Genomic DNA, 22,633 nt, shown 5'->3' with positions numbered 1-22,633 from the left:
TGCTGGGGCCTCACCCTCCATACACAAGTGAATGCTGGGAAACGATGGTGGGAAATAGTTTTGTACTACAGGCAGTGATTTGAACTAATGGGTATCCTGCTGAGAGTCTTTTTTTGAGTCTGAACCAAATACAAAGAGGTTTGATCCTTGTCCAGCAATAATGAGCTTGCCAGGAGCCAGAAAATGAGAAACAATAGTCATTGTCCTTGGTCTGCAAGATCCATTACCCAGAAGCTTGGGATGGGAATCAGACCTTTATAGGATCTCAGTTTCAGGATCGTGCTGGCTGTGGGAGGAGGAGAATGATAAGATGTGAGAACTGAAGTTTCCCTAAACCCTTTTTCTGTTATCATCAAAAGCATCTATCTGTTAAGCAGCTGTCCACAGACGGGGTCTTGGAACAATCTGCAGATAAGTAGGACAGACAGGAGCTTACAGTTGGAAATGAACAGTTCTGTTGTTATAAACATGGGGCCATAGGGAACAGACAGATGGCACAACACACAACGAACTAAGAGACAGTGGCCTCAGAAAGCTTGGGAGCAGGAAGCATAAATATTGTGAATAGTTGAGTCTTGATACTTTAGAGTTCTACTCTAAAGTTCAATCAAAAGTAGGTGATTGTGTTACTTGGTTAAACTGTAATCTGAGTTAATGTTTAAAAAAATCTTTTAAATCATGTAATCTCTCCCTCCCCCTTTCCTTCCTTCCTTCCTAGGTAACCCCCTCCACCCTCTCTCCTTCCTTTCTTCCTTCCTTCTTAGGTACCAAGTACCCTGTGAGGTGCTGGGGATGAAATCGATAACAAATCATAAAAGATTACTCGAATTAGCTTTTAGTCAAGCTTGTTAAATCAGCCTTCTTATGAGCTGTAGGTCCCCTGTGAAGGGAAGCAGAGTTTGCCAGCCCCCAGATATGCCTTTTCTATATAGATTTAAAGCTGGTTATGGGAAAACAAAAGACTCAGAAAAAAAACCTTTGACCTCCACCAGACTGCCTAGAAGGAATTTAAATGGATATCTGCTCCAGGAGGGACATTCACATGGAGATACAAGCAAACATTTGTTTGCCAAACATTTGCTTTTCCAACTCCATGCTTTCCTATCCTTTGAAGTCTCAAATCACAGCCCTGACTTCTTATGTTGTAGCCGCCAGCCCCTGAAAGACACACGGACCACCAGAAATCAGTGAGTTATCGGAAACACACTCTTTATTCAGCCAGCTGGGTCTGCCAGGGGCACGCAGACCCCAAATTAAGCAGCAGCAAAATGTAGAGGTACAGAGTTTTTAAGCCCTAAATCCCATTCCTCTTTCTGTCTTAACACAAAGGTCTATTTTCTCTTATTCATTACCTGTCAACCCACAGGTCGGTGTGCAAGCGGGGATACAGAAGCAGAAAGCTTGTTATTAGAATGTTATGTTCCCATAATTAATAGCCTATGTTCTCATGGTGATAGCCAAACAGTAATTTCCAGCAAGTAATAAATTTTAAGCAGTAATCTTCCAACCAACACACTTAGCTTAGAAATGGCATATAAACTTTAGCTACCCAATACTTCTTTGGGTCTCTATTCTTACGGCCTCCAAATATACATTCGTGTAATAGACTGTACACTTTCTCCGGTTAATCTGCCTCTGTTGTTTGATTATTAGCCCAGCTAGAAAAACTTAAAACATGAGAGGAGAAATACTTTTGCCCCACAGCTGGCTGTCATGATTTCTGTTTAAAGATTAGGAGCAAATACAGCCATGTCCCAGAACCTGAAGATCTACCTGTAAAACAGAGTTCAGGCAATATATTGCTTGACAGAAGGAAAGAATGTAGCCTGTTAAGCCCAAGAGGGTAGATCTTTTGTTTTGCTCTTAAGGTACTATCACTGGCTCACAATCTCAAGATAGGTTACAGAACTCTGGTTTGTTTGGAAACAGGAAGACCCATCGGCCGCAGTAATAGAGACCCCGAACAGGATGACGCCAGGGGAGAAATAAATCAGATTTACTCTTCCCCTGTCTAGGAAAAAAAAGTACAGCTCGCTGCCAGCGTTAGTTTAACATCACGCATAGGCATGCTACGTTTCCTAGGATTTGACATTTTCAGCGATTGAGAATTACTATATTTTGTAAATGGAAATACCAGTACTAAAAAGAGAATGCTATAAATAGAATGATGTCATTTTTTTCCCGAAGATTATCAATCTATTAGAACGATGCAATAATAATAATAAGCAAGAAATTTTGTGACAAACTTTGGGGGTACGGTTAGGACTGTAATCTGCGAGTCATATCGGGGTAAATGCTGCAGCCGCGAGCACTGCTGGTCAGTATTCTTAGGGCAAACGGGAAGTGGATTAAAATCATGGAACCTTACATCATAACTGACCAATCAACACAGCCCACGACCTTGAACCCCATACTCCTGACTTTTGCCCTTAAAAGACCCCGTTTGCAAACCATTGGTGAATTTGGGTCTTTGAGCATCAGCTGCCCCATTCTCTTTTCATCAGTACCTTTGAAATATATGCTCTTTCCTTCTACTGCAACCTAGTGTCAGTTTATTTGGCTGTCTATGCGCCAGGCAAACAGACCCTGCTTCTGTATCGACAACAGAAGCGTGGGTATAGTAACAGACAGTCATTGTCCTTAGAGAACTGGACCTCAAGTAGGGGAAAAAGAAAACAGTTTGGTAAGTATATGCGGAAGGATCCCCAGCCCTAGACTGGGTGTGCCCATAGTTGTGTTTGAAAGCTAAAGATATGTGAACTTCATTAGAGACTATAAGAGCCGGTGAAGTCAACTTAACTGTCACTTTTTTTGACCTTTGGGCTGCATTAGAACTCCAGAATGTTTTCTCTCCTTCATTGTTGGAGATTGGGATTTGAGGTGAGGTAGGAGATAAAAGGGAATCAACTCCTTTAAAGCAGGGCTGAGCTTAATCACAAGGGGATGGGTTATTTTGGGGGTGTGGTTTTTAAATTTCAGTGAGGCTGTTTCTACAGTCTTAAAATAAGTCTAAAATTATCTTTTGACATGCCGGCTTTCATCAGTGTGGGTTTTATTTTTGGTTCCACATGCCGTGTTTGCATAACAGCTGCAAAGACTTTTTTTCTGTTAGAGCTATTGAGGGCTTCTACATGCCATTGGCACCCACAGACATGTCCTCCCCCATTCTCCCCCGCCCCTCCAAAAAAGTACTTTTTGCATGCAGAGAAATTAAAATACTTAATTTGCCGCTCTAAAAATAACATATGGAAGATGCACAATTGGATTCATTTAAAGCACAAGTTCCATTTTGGGACAGCGGTGAGCCCTGTGGAGAAGGGAAAGAGTCTAAGTGGAGGTGAGAAGGCAGGACAGAGCACTGGGACACTCAGATGTCAGTCAGAATGAGCTGCAGTGCTCTCTGCTGCTCCTTTGGCTTTTGATTTACAAAAATAAGTTATCACCAGTTGTCCTTTGCCTTTGAGATGTTAATTTATACTTGAGTAGTTCCTCACAACTTCGGAGCTATTCCTCCTGGTGGTCCAGGGGTGGGTGAACTTTCCCTGTAAAGAGCCAGCTAGAAAACATTTTTGGCTTTGAGGGCCATGTGGTCTCTAGCAACTACTCAACTCTGCCGTTATAGAGTAAAAGCAGACAAAACAATGTGCCAGCAAATGAGCGTGGCTGTGTTCCAATAAAACTTTATTCACATAAATAGGAGCTAGCTAGATTTGACCTACAGGCTGTCATTTGCTGACTCCTGTGTTAGACCCGTGGCTCTCTGCATGTCATATGCAGTTGAATTCTCCCCTTCTCTCTGAAGAGGAATTCAAGTGGCCCAAACTTTGTGCTGAGGATACCAGAGCACTTGCTTAAGTAGCTGTGACCATGCTGTGTGAACCACATACTGGGTCGATTGCGCAAGAATAATGTAACAATAAATTTAGCGTGACATGTTTGACAATATATATGTCTTATTCTGTATGGCCTTTTGAAATATGTGGTAAATCATTCACAGGTAAAGATAATTAATATTCTTTTTTATGTAGCCAAATCAAGCATTTTGGTGGTTGGGAAGAAGTGGGGATGAAGAAATGAGTATGTGTGTACCCTTATTCTCTTCCTGTTTGGGGGACTCCCCAAATCCAGGTCCAGTAGTTGGTAAAATGGGAAAGATGCTGAGCCAGAAACTTATAAATGTCTGACATTTCCTGGTCCTCGGTACTAGGATTGGGGAACAAGTAACTAGGGCCTCTCAGAATCATGAGATTATAGGTAGAGGCCAATCCTTCGGGGAGTGGGATATTCGATTCCCATGTCCCACTTAAGGTAGAAATAGTTAAAATTAACCATGAAAGTGCTTGAAATATATATATATATAAATATATATTGAAATATATATAAAGTAGAGCAGTTTTATGGATACAGCAAACATTTGGTAAACAAATTCTTGCCTTGCCAGGGGCCACCTAGAAACAATAGACACAGAGGGGAATCTAACTGACTTGTTTGGATCCTCTCTGTCTACCACACCTAATTTATATGCTAAGATGAACAGCCAGCTCCCTTCCTTTAAGCAGGTTTTTCTACCTGAATTCCTTTAGGCAGGTAAGGGGAAGGTAAAAAAAAAACCCCAAAATCTCTTCTGAGTTTGTTGGACTTTGATAGTTTTCAACCCTAAATAATCTACATGCCAGGGTGGCACCTTCTTTGGAGACTTGTCATGGCCTCCTACACTTTCCGTGTGCACGGAGAGACACACGATACGGACAAAACCCATTGTGCATTATTTATAATAGTGGAAAAATCAGAAACAATTTAAAGGTCTGCCGGTTGGGTAACAGAAACTAAACAGTCATTGGCTCAGACTGTGGAATTCTATGTAGTAGTTAAAAAAGGATGCAAATAGATTTATGTGTTGAATAGGCAACAATCTGCAAGACATAGTGTAGAATAACAGCTAAGGGTCTAGAAGGATATTCATGCAACCGCAACAGTGTTTACCTCTGAGAAGCAGTCAAGTTAGGGTTGGACTAGTAATGGTCGAGAGGATTCTGTTTTCTGTATCTTTATTGTAATTTACATTTTCTTTGGCAACAAGAATATAATTATGTATTGCTTATATAATTGCAAATAAATAAAATTTAGGAATGGTCCTTGGACCCTTACCTTTCTAGTTAGATTTCTGGAAAGCATAGATAAAAGACCCACTTCCTGACCCAGAAGGTCACTTCCTGACCCATACCCCAAATCCTCTGACCATGTCATCAGCCATCTGCAGTCTAGCTTTCTTCCCGGCTCTAGAGAATACTCTGATCAATGTCCAAAATGACTCCCTGCTGTCAAATCCAGTGTTACTTCTCAGTCCTCATTACATTGGCAGTATTTGACACTGCAGACCACACTCTGCTTCATTAAGGACACTCTTTCAACCTCATTCTGGTTGTGTACTTTTTCAGTTTCTTCTTTGGGTTCTTTTTATTCTTCCCATTCTTGGAATGTTAACATTCCACAGGGTTCTGTGCTGTGCTCACCCCTGACTCCCTCTCTCTTCTCCACTTGCATTCCTTCCTCTCCAGATGAGTTTATTTACTCTCATTGAATGCCCTCTTTGTGTTCTCTGCTGGTCAATACCGAATTTTTACTTCTAGTCCCATCTCTCTGGAGTACCACACGCTTGCTTAACCGTCTGTTCATACTTCCCTTTGTTACAGGCACCTCCACCCTGAAACTGCTCTTCTCCCTTGATTCTCGTGACACCACTGGTCTGCCATTGGGTCAGCTGCCAAGCTAGACATCAGGGTTGCAAACCCCAGATTCCTCTGCCTTTATGTATAGGCCACATCAAATCAGCAAACTGAATCTATCCATTCCATGGCTCCCAATCTCCACTGCTGTTGCTTCATTGAAGAGTTCCATAAGTTTTCAATGAAATTAACTCTCGTATCTCCTTCAAGATCAGTCATTGGTATGGTTTTTGTTTGTACATTGTACCTTCGATATTACCTAATTCTCTAAATGGAGATTGACATCAGCTAATCCCTGTTCCCCTTCCGTGCAAGAGCCTTTCATTCTATCATAATGTTTACAGTTTGATTAGAGTTGATTTCTGACTGTCTAATAATATTTGTGCCTGTTTGATTCCAATGAAATCCTTGTGGTGAAGGAGCTGTGAGCATGCTTTTGAGATTCTGAAGAGTTGTTAATTGGGGCATTAAGTTCCTGATTTTAGAGGTGGCAGGATCAAATAAAACCAGTCTCAGGAATTTTAGTTCTTCTTGTGGCTTTTAATAATGACAGATGTAAACTTTTCTTGTAAAAATGTTTAGAAACCTAAACAAAAGAGAAGCAAGTACTGGTAGTTGTTTCTGTTTTTTAAATAGTCCTCACATTCCACGAAGGGCCTCAAAGATAATAACTTACTGAGAAATGAGCCTTAGTTGCACAGAGGCTGTCTGTGGGAGGATGGAAGCAGATTTTAGCATTCCCCATTTCATAGCTTCTGTCCATCGGTAGATAACAGACAGACATTGTTGTCGTGGATCCTGGAATTACTCCACAGAGAAAAATGAATTGTCTTAGAAAGTTTGAGAACACATGGAATATCAGAGAGAGGAGAGGCAGAGTAAGGAAGGCTCTTGGTTTTGAAATTTATTTTCACTTCAGAGATATTAAACAGAACTCGAAGATCTAGTTCTTCTAGTTTTCATGCTATGACTCATGCTGAGCTGCCCAAAGCTTTCTTTGCATCTCATTCACCCAATGCCCTAGAAAGTCTGATAAAATGAAATGTAAGAATCATTAACTTTGTTAATATACCATTTCCTCATCTTTCCCAAATAAGATTTCGATATTATAGGAACATGACTATCATCTTCCTCTTTTCCTTTTCTGTAAGAACCATTCCAAAAGTCTATACTTTATTTCTGAGTTTGTAGCACCTGGGCTTCTGGCCCAGGATTAGACCCATAGAACTCTCTATAGTTCTTCTATTGTTTCTGTGTAATTATTTGCCTGCTATGGAGGTTGTTTGGGCATAGCTAGCACCTCTTCTATGTGGATTTTCTTCTGGTTCCCATCCTTTTGAGCTTAACACTGGTATTGATGTTTTGAACATTTCTTTCATGATTTGGGAGTTCAGATATATTTTCTTTTGGGTGGTGATTAGGTCTTCGAAAGACAAATAAGTGAATACTGTGTTTTTGGAACTCAGTTCTTATATTAATGTGCCAGGGAAGGATTCATCTTATGAAAAGGAAAAAGATACCCTATATTTTTCAATACATATCCTTTGGTAAAGTGAACAGAGTATTTACAGAGTTTTAAGATGCTCGTTTCTCCCATGTTTAAATCAGAATGCATCATCTCGTCAGGGGTTCATGTAATGTGCCTGACTTCCTCTCTCAGAAGCTTTTTTAATAAAAAAGATAGTACTTTAGAATTAAGGAAATTTACTTAATGGCTACTGTGGATTAGGAACTATGGCCAGTAGTACTTTACAAGGATTAGCTGATTTAATTTTCAGCACAACTTTACAAGGTAGGCAGCAGTATTATTTCATTGTACACATAGAGACATTGAAGCTCAGAGAAAGTATGTAATTTGCCCAAGTTAGTGGTAGAAGTTAGGGTTGGAAGTGAGCTTCTTATTCTCACTGATAATTTGAGACTTTGAGTTTGGTTGCCTTGAGGATTGGGAGGAAACCCTTTGCCCTTAGGTCAATGAACCAACACAGATGTAGAGTCCTTGGATGCCCAGGACCAGATTTGAGAGGCAACACCCTGGCAGGTCCATCCCCTGCACCACACAGTGTGGAATCTGTGTGTGATTTATGTTTTCTTTTTCCAATATTTGGATGGAGCTCGGAACAGCAAATATTTAATCAGAAGAAATTCTTCTTGCTAAATTCTTCAAACTTGTTAAACTTGAGGTTGCCTAAAAATATTCACTACTTACTGAAGGATAAATGACTAAGTCACCCACAGAGCATAAAGCAGTTCTTAGAATTTGGAGCGGGGTTGTTTGCCTATTTTTATTTTGGATGAAATATTCCATGCCACATACACACCTTTTGATGAGTCTCAGGGCCTCTGGGAGTCAACAGGGGAGGACATTTGTAGAGGATGATGGGGTAGTTGCTGAGGCCTACTGGCATTAGCATTCTCCTCACAGTGGACTTTAGAAGGAGAGGAGAGAAGTGAGTTTGGGGTGGGAGGGAGAGAGGAGCCTGAATATAGCTTTTACAGATTTAAAGCGAGATTACCTCCTGGCACCATTCATATGAGTGTAGCTTTTGTTTCCAGCTAAAGGCTCTGAACCATTGACTTTGTGTGGAGTCTTCTATTTAGTATCTGAAAATTTTAACCCTGTGAGTTTGCTAACTCATGGTAAAAAACAGCTAAAAATTCAAACTTCTTCAGAAAGCATTTGCTGACTTCTCTCAATACCTGCTTCGGGTTACTTTGTGTACCTTTGTGTCTAGTCCTAATTGCAGTTCTGAAGCAATTTCCAGGCCAGACATCCTCTTTGGGATGACTCAGGATGCCTCCAAATCTGCTTGTTAAAAACAAACTCCTGATCTGTTCTTCTAGTTCCACTCTTGCCAAACCCACTCACATGTTAAAAAAAAAAAAAGAAGAGAACCCTTCCTCCATCCTTCACTTCATTCTTATCATCCATACAGCCCTACCAACTATGACTTCTACCCACAAAATTTCTATTTTTTCTGCCACTAGTTTATCTTCTTCATCCATTACCTGGACTATTAAACCAGCAGCCCTCTAACTATACACCCAGCCCCCCCCAAACCTGTCCCTTTTGCAGCCAAAGGCATTCTAGCTTAGTTGTTTGCCCTGCCTACAGGGCTAGACTTCTTAGCATGGCATATACCTGGCCTTCCCAACAAGACCCTGCCTTCTTTGAGCTTTGTCTCTGCCAAGGAATACTTTTTTTTTTTTTTAGTTTAAGTATGTTCCATGCAATATTTAGTCAAGTATGACATACTTATACTAAAAAGTTAGTCATTGTTTACCTAAAATTCAAATTTAACTAGACATTCTATGTTTTGTTAGGCAACCCTACATGTGTTACTTTGTTTTTTAACCTGGTCAAAAATATAGTAGTGTCTCTATTTATTTATATCTTGCCCTGATCTAAAAAAAAATTGCAGTTGCAAGAATTTTTTGACTATGAAATGTTCGACGTTTCTTTGTGAAATCTTTCATATGTTTATGAAAATGGAGCTATACTAATAGAGTCTCTGTAACAATGCATTTTTGTCAGAGGCAATAATTTTGAAAAAGTTGTTTTGGAAAAACATGTTTGAGATTCAAGTGCAGTAATGACTGCAGCAGGCCTTTTCTGAGGGGAGGGAATCAGCATTCAGGAAGATGAACTTCAATTAAATTTAATCTTCTTTTTGTTTATGGAAATCTTTATTGCTTCAGTTATTAGTATTTCTTCAAGATTACTCTTGGAGAAGAAATTAAATTATCATTTCAATTTTACCTCTAGCTTTGTATAATTTTTTTCTTCTGTGATATTTTTTGTCTTATGAATAACAGCTATAATGTGATTTTCAACTTATTTTCTGTTCTGGAAAGTGTTCAGCTTTAACGTAAATAAGAATCAAGGTTTTTAAAAAATCACTGACTAAAATCCTTATTTTATTACATTGATAGAAATGTACTGCCTGTTCTGATTTTATAAGTTTTTAATTATTCTGGCAAAGTAAATAGGTTTTACACTGAAACTTTCTGATTGGACTAGGATAAACCATTGTCAACATTTATCAGAAGATTAAGACCCATAAATAAAGAGCTCCAGCGGATCAAGAAAAAACAACTGCCAATTTGCAAATAAAAATACAGATGGCCATAAATTTAAGAAAAGAAGTTAATCTTACTAGTAATGAAGAAGAGGGATTGAAACAAAATAGTTTTTTTTTTTTTTAAATCTTTAAATTGGGTATTCAGGTTGGGAACATGAGCAGTCTCAGCTATTACTGGTAGAATATAAATGGGGACAGCCTTTGAAAGTGTGCTTTGACTAAATCTTGAAATTTTAAAATGTAAGTACTACTTGACCCACTAATTTCATTTCTAGGTCAGGAGTCTGTCCTATATAAATAATGGCACATGTGCAGTGAGGCATGCACAACAGTGTTTATTGAATCAGTGTTTGTAAGGGCAAAAAAACCAAGTACACGAAACAAAAACCCTCCCCAACAAGATCAATGTGGAAATGCTTATCAGTTTTAATCTGGTTTTACTATAAAATATTATATAGCGGTTAAAAAGAGTGGGTGAGATTTTACGTATTAATAGAGAAAGATCTCCACAGCTTATTAACTGGAAAAAAAAACCACATTACAGAACAATACATATACTCTTTTACTTAATAAAGCTGTTTTTGTGTATATACATATACATATATACACACACATATATATATGATGTACATGGTACCATACAAGTATATGTGCGTGTGTTGTATATGAATATGGGAATGTATATGTATGTACACACACACACATTTATGTATGTTAACTAATAAAAATACTCACAAAATTGTTAACTCTCCTGAAGAGAAGGCAGTGGCATTTTGGGGTGAGAATGAAGGAAGTCTCATTTTTTATTCTATATATTTATGCGTTTCAAGAAAAAAATATCCATGTATTAAAAGTGTGATTTAAACAAATTCTGATGCTGGATTTCAGAATTCATTTGGGGTAAATAAAGGCGGAGTGGTATGTAATGAGAATTATATTTAAAAAAAAAATAAAGATTCAGAGAAAATTAAGAAAAACCTTCAGAAGAGGGCCTTTCTTCTCAATTTATTCCTCTGCACACAGGGTGCACTTCCTTCCACATTGGGTTTTGACTTGGAAGCTGAAGGAGGAATTCACAGCTCCTCTTTACTCAGTTTTAACAGTTGACTTTTTTCTCTTTCTCCCCAGATTCCTTTTTTTGAAGACATTTGTAAAGGCATTAAAGCTGGGGATACCTGTGAGAAGCTGGTGGGGTATTCTGCGGTGTATAGAGTCTGTTTTGGAATGGCTTGTTTCTTCTCAATCTTTTGCCTCCTGACCATCAATATCAACAACAGCAAGAGTTGCAGAGCCTATATTCACAATGGGTAAGCCTTCAGTCTTTGAGGGGATAGTTTCCCCTTTTCTTGTGTTCAGAACAGTGTTCTAGGACCACTTCTACTCATCAGACCCCCTAACTGATCTTCCTCTAGTTGAAATTGACACTGATTTTTCTTTAGGGAAGATGGGATTTAGACCTGTCACCACACAGTGACCTAAGAACTAGAATCCTATTTGCAACACTGGTACCATAATGAGAAATGCGGCAAAGACAAGAGTTAATTTCTTGTACCATGACCTTTCCCCAGGTCGTTTCCACCCCTGCAACAAAATGGTGTTTTGTACAATCAGAGGCCATGCTGAGTCTTTCTAACTATGGGAAAAGGCAGTTTCCAGTCACTTAATTACTTCCCCTCAATTTGGAGAGAATAGTACCAAAGGCAGAATCATGGATCGACATGCTTACGTTCTAAGAGGTCTTTTGTCCTTCTTTGAATATCATTTAAATACATTTCCTCTTTTTTTTTTTTTCCCCAGATTTTGGTTTTTCAAGCTTCTCTTGTTGGGGGCCATGTGCTCAGGAGCTTTCTTCATCCCAGATCAGGAGACCTTTCTGAATGGTACTAATGGGGTATTTGGGGTACCTATTTTATTTTGTTTTTCCCCATTTAGTAAAATTGTTTAAAAGAGTAGTCCAGGGTGCTTTTGATATTATTAATTACTGTAGCTTAAAAAAAATTTTCTAACCTGCCCATACTTCATCCACTCTCCTAACTCCCTGTCCTCCTCCTTCCCCCATCTCTTTAATCTTTCCCCCTCTGCCTCTCTTCTTGGCTGGGTGTGGGAGGACCTTTCGTTTCTCTGCAAGCTGAAGAATCGAAATGATAATTTTAAGGTTATTGGCCTGAAGGGAAAATGAGGCATTTAAAATTTATTTGAAAATCAGTTTAGCATGTCAGCCTGACACCACTAGCCATGTTTGAAGAGGTCCTGGAGACCCTGTTCTTTCTCCTAAGTACTGCACAGAAAATTCGGAACACAGAACGCAGAGCTTCTTCGCCACTTTACATTACAGCCACAGCTGTAATGGGATAAGAAAAGCATCTTCCAGTCTATTTCTAAACTTGCCTTACAGGAAACTGTAACATTGAATTATATTCCTTATTGATTGAACCTACCAAAATTAATTTAATATGAAGCTTTTCATCATAGCTGAAACAGGGAGGAAAAATAGTCTGAATTTCAGTGGTTCAAAACATTGTTTAACTCAAATGAATTCACTTTCCTAGTTAAGACAGTAAAAATATTCACACTGTGTCAGTCCATAAGGACTAGCCATAGACCCTCAAACAGTCACACATCAGGATCCATACTAGTTTTATTTCCTCCTTAATGAAAGTATATCCAGGTCTTGTTTTTACCTAAAATGCTGTTAAGTGGTTTTCTCTTGCCCATAGATGTACTTTTATGTATTAGAATAATATCTTCAGAATGGAAAAAGACCCAGCAGTCCTTTAAGTCTAATTCAGTCATTTTTATAGACAGGCTATAACCCGGGGATGTGACATGGCTTATCCAAGGTTGGAGTCTTTATGACGGAGCCAGAAGTAGAATCTGACTCCTTGGCCCCTAAGTCTGAACTTCATTTCCTCACTAGACACTGATGGCTCCCTATCCGATAAAATTAGACCCCTTGATTTTTTGGCATTGTGTGTTTTTACTTTTAAATTGTGGGTCATGTTGACTTTACGAATTCCTGCATCTGTTAGAATATCTGCCAGTTATAGCATGCAGGCTAAGCTTGGATGCTTCAGATCCAGGCTGACTGCCTGTGTTCACATTCCAGTTACACCCTTTCCTGTCTGTGGGCCCTTGTCAGCTTACGTAGACTCAGTTTTTCTCACCTATAAAGTGGGTATGACAGCAGTACCAACCTTATATGACTGTGTGGGCATTAAATGTGTCGCAGGTACAGTGAGCATGCAGTAAAAATGGATTGTAGTCATTACTCTCTTTTGAGCTGACACTTGGAACAATTATGTCATCTCCTTTTGGGCGCTCTTCTTTTGCAGCCTGGCGCTATGTGGGAGCCATTGGAGCCTTCATCTTTATAGGCATCCAGCTCTTCCTGCTCGTGGACTTTGCACATAAATGGAACAAGAATTGGTGTGTGCCTTTATGGAAAGCTTCCAAGTGAACTCATTCATCGACTCAGAGACACTGCCTGCAGTACAGTGTTGATAAAGGCTCGCCTCTGAGTTGTCTGGCAGGACCAGCAGCCTGCTTACAACAAGAACAGTGTTTGCTAGCATTATCCCTTCTCTGCAGCTCTTTATAACTCTTCATTTACTTTTCTCTCTCATACTATTTTTCTGTCCTTTCCACTTCCACTTCATTTCTTTTTACTTTTTGCACTCTTTTCCCCCGTGCTCTCTCAATTGTGCTCTTAAGTCAACCAATGGTGTGACTTAGCCACCCTCAACTCCATCATCGGCCCCAGCTCTCTGGTTGTGTTGTTGGCTAAAAGAAAGCTTGGACAGGCTTTATCTTAGGCTCCCATCTTTAGGAGGTTAAAAAAAAAAAAAGTACTTTGGAGCTGGAGGTTCATTTTCTGCAAAGAATATGCAATGGAATATTTCTTTCCTTAAAAAAATTTTTTTTGTTGTTCTCAACTGCGTAAGGATGGAAGGACCTCTTCATTAGGAAGGTCTGTTGTGCCTCCTTAGAAAACCATCTTGCATTTTAGAAACATAGACTCTTTCTCAGTACCTTGAAAATAGAATTCATATCCCAGGGTAAGTGGGAAATGTCAGACTATTAATAGCTAGTTTTTAATCTTACCGAGCCACGCTGAGGAAATGATAGCCAGACAAGGGTCCAGGCCCTTGAGTGCCAAGGCCAAGTTGACTCTTTTTGTGACCTGGACAAAGCACTTAGCTGCTCTCTGTCTTACTTATAGAATATGAATGAAAATTACTGCTTGTTGTACCCAGTAAGGCTTTTGTTATTTTGTAGATTTTGTAGGCATCATGTTTTTTTACATATATATATTTTTTGGAAAATATTAGAAAATCCTATATGAATGTGAATTTCATTGTTTCATTTTGGACACACAAAATGTACTGTCCAAATTTTCTCAAACTACTTTTCATTCTGATTATGTTCCTCAGCTCAGTAGTAGTGGTTGCTGTTTATTTTGGTTTTGTTTTTTTTTTAAAGATCAAATCATGAGATACATGAGTGAAGAGATAGTGTTACTCATTTTATTATTGGGTAAATTTTGGAGTAATAACCCAAATGCTTAATGCCAATTTTTTAAAAGTTTATATAGCACATTGAACAGTCATACAAGTAGCACTACATATATGTTTTGGTATTTTTTCAAGTCTTGATCACTACAATAATACAGATTTCTAGGTCTGAGTTGTGTTCCTATATAAGTTAGTACATGCTGTTCTGCTTTTTGAGTCATCGCTGAAACCTAATAATTTATGTTTGGAGTCTCCACTAGATCTTATTTTGAGGCAGCAGAGTTTTCCCAAAGATAAGTCAAAGGGGTGACTACAGTTTAATGTGACCCTGTTTTTTCAGTTGTACAGAAGAAATACGCACAAGTTAGAAATGCATTTTAATTGATTGCATATCACTCTCCATATTTCATAATGTACTTTCACTCTTAATTTTTTATTAGACTAAATATGTCATCCTAAATTTTTTCCTAAAATTTTCACAGATATACTTCAAATAGGAGATGTCATGGTAAAATAATAATATCTTTGATACTGAATGCCTGATATGCCCATTAAATAGTATGTTCTCTTGAGAATACTTGTGCTTCTTAAGTCTGACTTCAATATTTTGATTGATTATAAAGCCATTTTCTGGGACTAACTGTTGATGCTAACTTTTAACAGGCATTTTGAAAGAGTTGGTTGCTTTAAAAACTTTCTAGAAACCACTCAATAAGAATGGCTTAAGAGCTTTGCAACAAATGCCGCTGCTGTTGTCCCGGCTTTGAGGCCAATATCCCAACAAAACCCCTTTTGTCAACAGAGTCAGAGTTGGTTGGTTTGCCTAAAATTAGGTTAAGCTAGGATACTCACTAATAATGTTATTTTTCATGAAAATTCATCTAATTTAGAGTTTTTCTGTGTTTTTAAACAGAGGCTCTTGCTTACAAGGTTAGTCTAGAAAATATCATATTCATATCACTCTTCATGGAACAATCAAAGTGCCTTTTTTTCTCCCTTCCCTTCTTTTTTTCTCTTTTTGTAAAGTCTTGAGAAGAAGATCCCAAAGGCAGTAGGATAGAAAGGCCATGGGCCTGAAAACCAGAAGATTGCAGATTTTTTTTCCTTTTTAAATTAAGTTCATTGGGGTAACATTGGATAATACAATTATATAATTTTCAGATGTACATTATAATTTGACATCTGTATATTCTATTGTGTGTTTACCACCCAAAGTTCAGTTTCCTTCAGCTACCATATATTTGACCCCCTTTACCCCATCTACCTTTCCCTTCCTCCCCCACCCCCTACCCTCTGGTAGATTTTTATGTCTCTTACTCTATAGCTTGTTATTTCACTTTAGGCTTATCATCTGGCCTCTCTACTTCAGTTTTCTTAGCTATAAAACGATGTGTTTGGACTAGATATTTAATGTGTATTTTTTTTTGTTAAAAGAAACTAAGGCTTATTAAAAAATTTAAGAGTTTATTTGAGCAAAAATCAATTTGAATCTGGCAGCATCCAATGTAGCAGTTAGAAAGGAGCTTTAAGGCGCTGTACAAAGTGAAAGACTTTTATAGGCAGAAGTGGGAACAAGAAAGTTACACTCAGCAAAAAAATGGGTTGGTTATTGCAAGGTTACTTTCCTTTAGGGGATGGCAGGGGTCTACCATCTACTAGTTAGGAAGATTACCTAACTAGTGCTGATCAGGTGATTCCTGACTGACCAGTTTAAGATTCCACTTCTGGGATAGCTGAAATTGTAATTAAGTTGTCTTGGTTTGGTGTCTTAGCATAAGTACACCATTTGAGATCTTATTTTTAACACTTTCTTGCTCAAATTTTGTAATTTGAAGTGTCAATTCTGTATCAAAACTGAATTAAAAAGTATATAGTATATTCAGTTATTTCTAATGAAGACTCACTTTCTAGATTTTCAATTCATGTTGTTTTTGGGTTTGGTTTACTCCCAACCCTCACTCCAGCCAACTCTTTCAACTTGGTACCTGTTTGCTGCTGTGTCTGTGCATTTTGCTTTGTTTCCTGTTCCTTTTCTAATCTCCAAGTGCTTTTCATTTCACATTTATTCACAATTTTTGGATTATTAACGGTGTGGCAGGCATTAAGACTGTGCAGATAAGTCATTGGGATGTCTGTAAAAACAAGATGTCATCAGGAGGACCAGCTAAATCTGGAGCAGTAGGAATAGCAGTAACTCTACTCATTGTTGCATAATGTTATTTTTTAGCAGTTGACAGTCTTTGTACCAGCATTCATTAAGCACCTGTTATTTGCCAGCCCCTCCACAGTAGAACCGCAGTGACCATAAGCACGTCTTGCTCTGTGGAGCTTAACATTCTTCTGGGGGTAGAGGGGAGAGATAATCAACTTGATTGACCAAGCAAATAGGTAGTAGGTTCAATGGTGAAGAGTGCTCTAGAGAAAAAGAAAGGATATGAGAATTGGAGAGCAGGGCAAAAAAAGGTGTGAGGGAGGTGAAGAAAGTGCGGGGCCATACTGTGTTTATTTAATGAGCAAGGGATCATCTACAGTGGCTGAACCGCAGAGGTGAGGGAAGGGTGCAAGAGATGAAATCTGAGGTGGCATTGGCCAGATCGTATAGGGCTTTTGGGGCTGTTGTATGAGATGGAAGAGCAGTAGAGTATAATGTATATTTTAAGTTGAGAAAAGATTAGAGAGAGTCCGAGGTGAAAGGAAGGAGACCAGTGGAAGATAATCCAGTTGAAAGATGAGGTAGCTTGGAGCCAGCTGGTAGCAGCAGTCAGATTTCGATATATTCCGAAGTTGAGACCAGTCATTCGCTGACGGTGATGGCATGGTGGTAGGGGAGGGGAGGGGAACAGCAGGGAGAGAAAAGACAGCCATCAAGAGCCAAGGTGGTTCTGTCCTCATCACCCCCCCCCACAGTCCATGTGGAATTGCCATTTTCTGAGGTTGGGAAGATCATAGAAGAGCAGGTTTAGGGAGAGGAGGTTTGCATGTTGGGAGGTTAGTCTGCACCTGCTCTCTAACACGCCAGTTAGACCTCTAAGTAAGGACACTGAACAGTTGGACATTATGAGTCTGGAGTTGAGGGAGAGAGGTTAGGGTTGAACTGAAGATCTAACTTTGAGAATATAAGCATAAATCAACTGTAAGAAAGCCCTTTGTATATTAATAACAACCAAAAAGACTAGTGAAGAAACAATTGGACCCCACCCACATACTGGTCAGCAGTGTTTACCTTTTTCTACATAATTCGTTCTCTCTGTCATCGATTAGTTTTTGGCTCTTAGCTTTCTTTTCTTTCCCTTTCTTGAGTCTCATTTTCTCTTTATTTCCTTTGTGTGCCTTTTATGTCAGAGTCATTCCATGGTCATCAGAGCGCCTGGCTCGGTTTCAGGAATATGATAGTCATTATCATTTTGGCCTTTCCTCCCTATTTCCTTTGTCTCTGGCTGCAGTAAGTTTTTCATCATTAAAATATTTTAGCTGGATTGCTGGAACACTGCAGTTTTTTGAATACATTAAGCAAATTGCTTACTCTGAAGATCCGTGAGAATGTGGTTACAAAGGGTGATATAATCATAAAGCAGATGACAGTGATTCAGCCCATTCTTCCTGTTGTTGTCTTCTTCATTTAGCATTTATAAACACTCTTTTCTTTGTTCTAAAGGATTTGTCTATAGATTGTTAAACCACCACTTGCATCTCCCATACATTTATTAATATATAAACTAGAAAGCACATTAATCTCCTCTTTCAGATTCTTCACTGTAAATCTCTTAACATTTTTACTCTTTTCCTGGCCAATTTTATTCTCTACTTTTTTTAAATTCCGAATTTTTCTGTAATCATACTTGGCGTTGTTTTGGAGAAGCAGAACTACGACAGGTCCACCCTTCAGCACAGGGATAAAAGAGCAGCAGTCAGCCCGTCTTTCTCTGAGTGAGGTTAATTTGCTTCTCTCCCTAAAGACAAGATGGGCTTCAGCTGGAGCTGCTGGCAGCACTTGGATGTGAGAAACTGTGGCACCTGTGGTCTCTGTGTTTGTAGAGAAAACTTGAAGTGAGCTCCACCAAAAAGCCACTTTTTAATACTGTCAAAACCTATCACATTCAGAGTGGGGGAGCTAAAGTAAAGTCTGCGGATGTTCATTTTAGTTGATGAGTACCTTTGAGTCAAAAACAATTCTTTGAGTATTTAGAAAAAAATTCCAAGCTTTATAAGTCGTAGGTTTTTGCATATTTACCTTCTAGCTTTGATGGTGCATAGTCATTGGTGAAATGTTGTGTCTTCTGGCCTACTCGGTTATGGCCAGGGGCTTGACAGCATTAGTTCATGCCTGAGGGATGGTAAATGTCAGAATCAATCTGGGCCTTTACTAACTTCCTTTCTCTCCCCTCCCTGTTATCCACTGCCTGGAAAAACAGGACTGCAGGCACAGTTCACAACAAGCTGTGGTACGCCTCTCTGGCCCTGGTGACACTCATCATGTATTCCATTGCCGCTGGAGGCTTGATTTTCATGGCAGTATTTTATACACAGAAGGATGGTTGCATGGAAAACAAAATTCTCCTGGGAGTGAACGGAGGCCTGTGTCTGCTCATTTCACTCGTAGCCATCTCGCCCTGTGTACAAAATCGTAAGCACAATTTTTTTTTTATTCTTCCTTATTTCTAAGTGTCTTTGAGAAAACCTAGTTAAAACAAAATTATGGTCATTCCTTTACAACGTGGATGGGTCAGCAATAGGAAAGATGGGACTATAGTTCCCTCTTCATATCCCACGCTTGGGCTGAATGTGATTGTCAAGCATGCGTCATGTCAAGAAAGATCTGATCATAATGAAGTCAATAAAACAGAGAGAGAGATATTGCTATTATTAAATAGTGTACTACAAGGAGCTTTTAAGTGGAAAATGCTCTTAGTGTATGTTGAGTGCTTCTCTATAATATCTGTGTAAAACCTGTAGAGGGAGCTGTTTCTGGAGTCATCGATCCGTGGACTCAGGATCCATGGACCAGAACTCAGAGACAATGTGCTGTAGGAATCAGGAAGTAGAAAATGCAGTCCCTGCTCAGCCAGCAGCTGGCCCCATGGGCTTACCTTCCTTATACTCTAGTCCTTCCTCAGCAAAGCCAACAGAAACCTATGAGCCTGACCTTGCTCATGGTTCAAAGCCAAAAGGAAGAGAAGATAGGATTTGAACGTGCTTTAGAAAGTGTAGGTATGAATTCTTTTTTAAATGATTTTTGATATCTTAAGCCAGTACGCTGTCTTTGGTTATAGAGAGAATTGTCCCTGATTTCATGTTTTTTGTGGGTGTCTTACTGTACAGATGATGAAAAAGCACACAGCATTTAGGTTTCTAGATAAGAAAAGGAAAATATGGCCAATAAATTTATTGCCCCTTGAATCCTTTTTAAATGTTGATTTAAAAAGGAACTAGTTTTGAATAATTTGAAAGTTTTTCTGTTATCAAAAATTTCAAATCTGTTATTAAAATTGAGAGTATTATTCTTCCAATCTCTTTAATTGGTTAGTTAAGAATTTCCTAAAACATTATTAGTATTCAGATTAAAATATCTTTTGGGTTAAATCCTACCTTTTGAAATAGTTATAATATTTTGAAATATTTAGTTTAACATCATTAGTTGTTAAGGTAAGTCTTATTCTCATACCAAAGTATTCAGTATTAGTATTCAGATTAAAATATCTTTTGGGTTAAATCCTACCTTTTGAAATAGTTATAATATTTTGAAATATTTAGTTTAATATCATTAGTTGTTAAGGTAAGTCTTATTCTCATACCAAAGAGCAACATTATAAAAGGGTACATTTCAATAACTTTATTGGCCATTGTAATTTAATAATTCTAGAAATAAAATCAGAAGAATGAGTAAAACGAAATCCTTTTATGCCAGCAAGTGGTTGAGAATTTCACCAAAAAAAGATAAATCCCTTTTATCACGTCTTGGTTACTCTCAATGATCTAAACACTGAGTTTAGTTGAAATGCTATAACATTAAAGCTCTTCTCCCAACACGTGCTGCGCCCCAGAGCCTTCCTCTTTGACCTGGACCAGCTCTGGTGTTCCCAGAGGTCTTTTTGTCCATTGACAGATGTGAGCTTTTCCCACCGCCAAGGACTATACAGTGTCTGCTGGCCTTAGGGAGTCTGGAATCCATGGCCTATGAAATTGGCCATACCCCACCAAGCCATGTGATCTCAGATATAGTAATAGTAAATTTTCTTCTGAGATCTTATGATTTAAGATCTAACGTTATAAATCTCAGGGGATCAGGCAGTATGTTTAAGTACAGTTATAACTAGTATCAGAATAAGGTGTTGGTAGAGAACTTGGCAGAACTTGGCATCTCTAAAAATAGCAGTTAGGGTCAGTAAATAACTCCCTCCCCCCAAATCTTTTTAGCGTTATCTGAGAAACATGTTATGTACCTCTTCTTTCCTTTAAAGGCAGGGGTCCAACTTTGAGGAATATCATTTGGGGGATGGGGAGACTCCTTATTTTAAAGCACGTGCTTTCTTACCATTGAAATTTAAAACATTCTTAAAATCTGTCTCTTGTCGTTTTCCAGGACAGCCACACTCCGGGTTATTGCAGTCAGGTCTCATAAGCTGCTATGTCACGTATCTCACTTTCTCAGCTCTGTCCAGCAAGCCTGTAGAAGTAGGTAAGTCGGCCTTGCAGTATGAATATTTCCATTTGTGGAGGAAGGAAAATGTCTCTGTGAGCCATTGTTTAGATATCAGGGATTCAGTAAATCAAGCCGAGCCTGTGTTTCTTCAGGAGTGGTGTCACAGGCAAAGTTGCAGGTAAAGGTGCTGGGAGTTGAACCCAGGGCCTAATACATGCCAAGCACATGCACTTCCACTGAGCTACACTCCTGTCCTTACTTGCAATAAATCAAAATAGAGAGATGATTTAGACTTTTTTATTAAGTAAAGTCCTTAAGGTGGGATATGAAAATACCTTCTTTTAAGTCTTCCTGCTGTGTAGGTAAGACATGAATAAAAGTGGGCTATTGAGTTTTTAAGGCCTAATCTGCATTTACTGGAGCTGTTTTCAAGGAACATTTTTATTTTGCTTAGTTTTATTTTGTTTGTGTTTTTAGTTGGTTGTTAATTTATTTTTCTTCATGTGGTCATTTTTCTGACTGTAACAGAGAAGAGTGGAAAGAACGTGGGAGCGGGGAGCAGGGGACAGGATTTGAGCTCAACCCTTTGCTGGTTATGGGACCTTGAATTGCTCATCTTAAGTAACATTTATTTATAGAGACAGCACAACATGCATGAGCTTTAGATTTGGACTGCTTGTGTTTATAGCCTGGTCCTGCTGCTTTAAGTAACTTGTACAAAGTTACTTACCTTTCTCTGCTTAGATAACTCACCTTTAAAATAAGGATTTTAATTATTATTTTCACAAGATGATTAAAGATTACTATTTTATAAGGTGGTTTCTAAGAATTCAATGAGTACGTGTATATATGTATATATGTGTACAGTTTCTAGCATGTATTAGGTGCTATACACGGTTAGCTGTTATTATTGTAAAATAGTTGCAATGATTATTTGAGAACTATAAAAGCACAATTATAAGGTGTTACTATGTGAGCCCCTGTGCCTCACCAGTAAAAGACCAAATTTTCTTATTTTGATTTCCAGACTCGTTATAATTTATTGTCTTTATCACTTTTGTGATATATAAAGTGTATACACATAGTGTGTATAAATGTGTGTGTGCTTGGGTACATTTGATCTTGTATAAATCAAGTTAAATAAATGTAATCTCTTTTTTCTAGAATAGAAAATTGAGATAGCTTTTATGTTTTTAAATTTAGAAAGCAAATGCAAAGATAATTTGAAGGTTTAGTATATACACATACTATGAATGGGTCTTGTCTTTATGGCTATTTATAGTGCAAAACAATATAATTATAGGCCTTATATTAAGTATAGTTTCTTCTGGATATAATTTTTTTTTAAAGTTCTATATTTACTCATACGTTTATTTAAATCTAGTACCTTTAAGACTTTATGACCATTTATGTATTAATCTCTGGTTTTAACTTAATGGAGGTTTGTTACAGTAGTTTACTTTTTATTGGCAGGTATCACTTTAAAACAAAAAAACTTTTTAAATTTAGGTGGTACTACTTAAATAGCAAAGTTCATATTTTGGTCAATTTTTTTAAAAAATATTTTTTATTGGCCAAAGAATAAAGTTTCCTTAAACCACAGCGTACACAGTTATACTGTTTCAAGTGTTAGTACCAGTAATAATTTTAGTGCAATTTCAAGTGCATGTTTCT

General features: G+C 38.2%; 1 protein-coding gene across 3 annotated transcripts in view; it reads left to right on the top strand.

Moving 5' to 3' along the window:
* Positions 1 to 22,633, top strand: part of SERINC5 (serine incorporator 5) — a 126,474-nt gene that overhangs the window by 86,612 nt on the left and 17,229 nt on the right. For all 3 annotated transcript variants that reach the window (XM_039874919.1, XM_039874918.1, XM_039874920.1), the window contains exons 3-7: positions 10,937 to 11,115; positions 11,606 to 11,688; positions 13,141 to 13,234; positions 18,732 to 18,943; positions 20,900 to 20,995. In XM_039874919.1, the coding sequence (XP_039730853.1) occupies positions 10,937 to 11,115; positions 11,606 to 11,688; positions 13,141 to 13,234; positions 18,732 to 18,943; positions 20,900 to 20,995 (664 nt within the window). The remainder of the gene's footprint in view (positions 1 to 10,936; positions 11,116 to 11,605; positions 11,689 to 13,140; positions 13,235 to 18,731; positions 18,944 to 20,899; positions 20,996 to 22,633) is intronic.

Source organism: Pteropus medius, unplaced genomic scaffold (assembly GCF_902729225.1).
Source record: "Pteropus medius unplaced genomic scaffold, Ma_sr-lr_union100, whole genome shotgun sequence".
Lineage (NCBI taxonomy): Eukaryota > Metazoa > Chordata > Mammalia > Chiroptera > Pteropodidae > Pteropus > Pteropus medius.
Note: the sequence above shows the minus strand (reverse complement) of the source record. Positions and strands in the feature narration are given on the sequence as shown.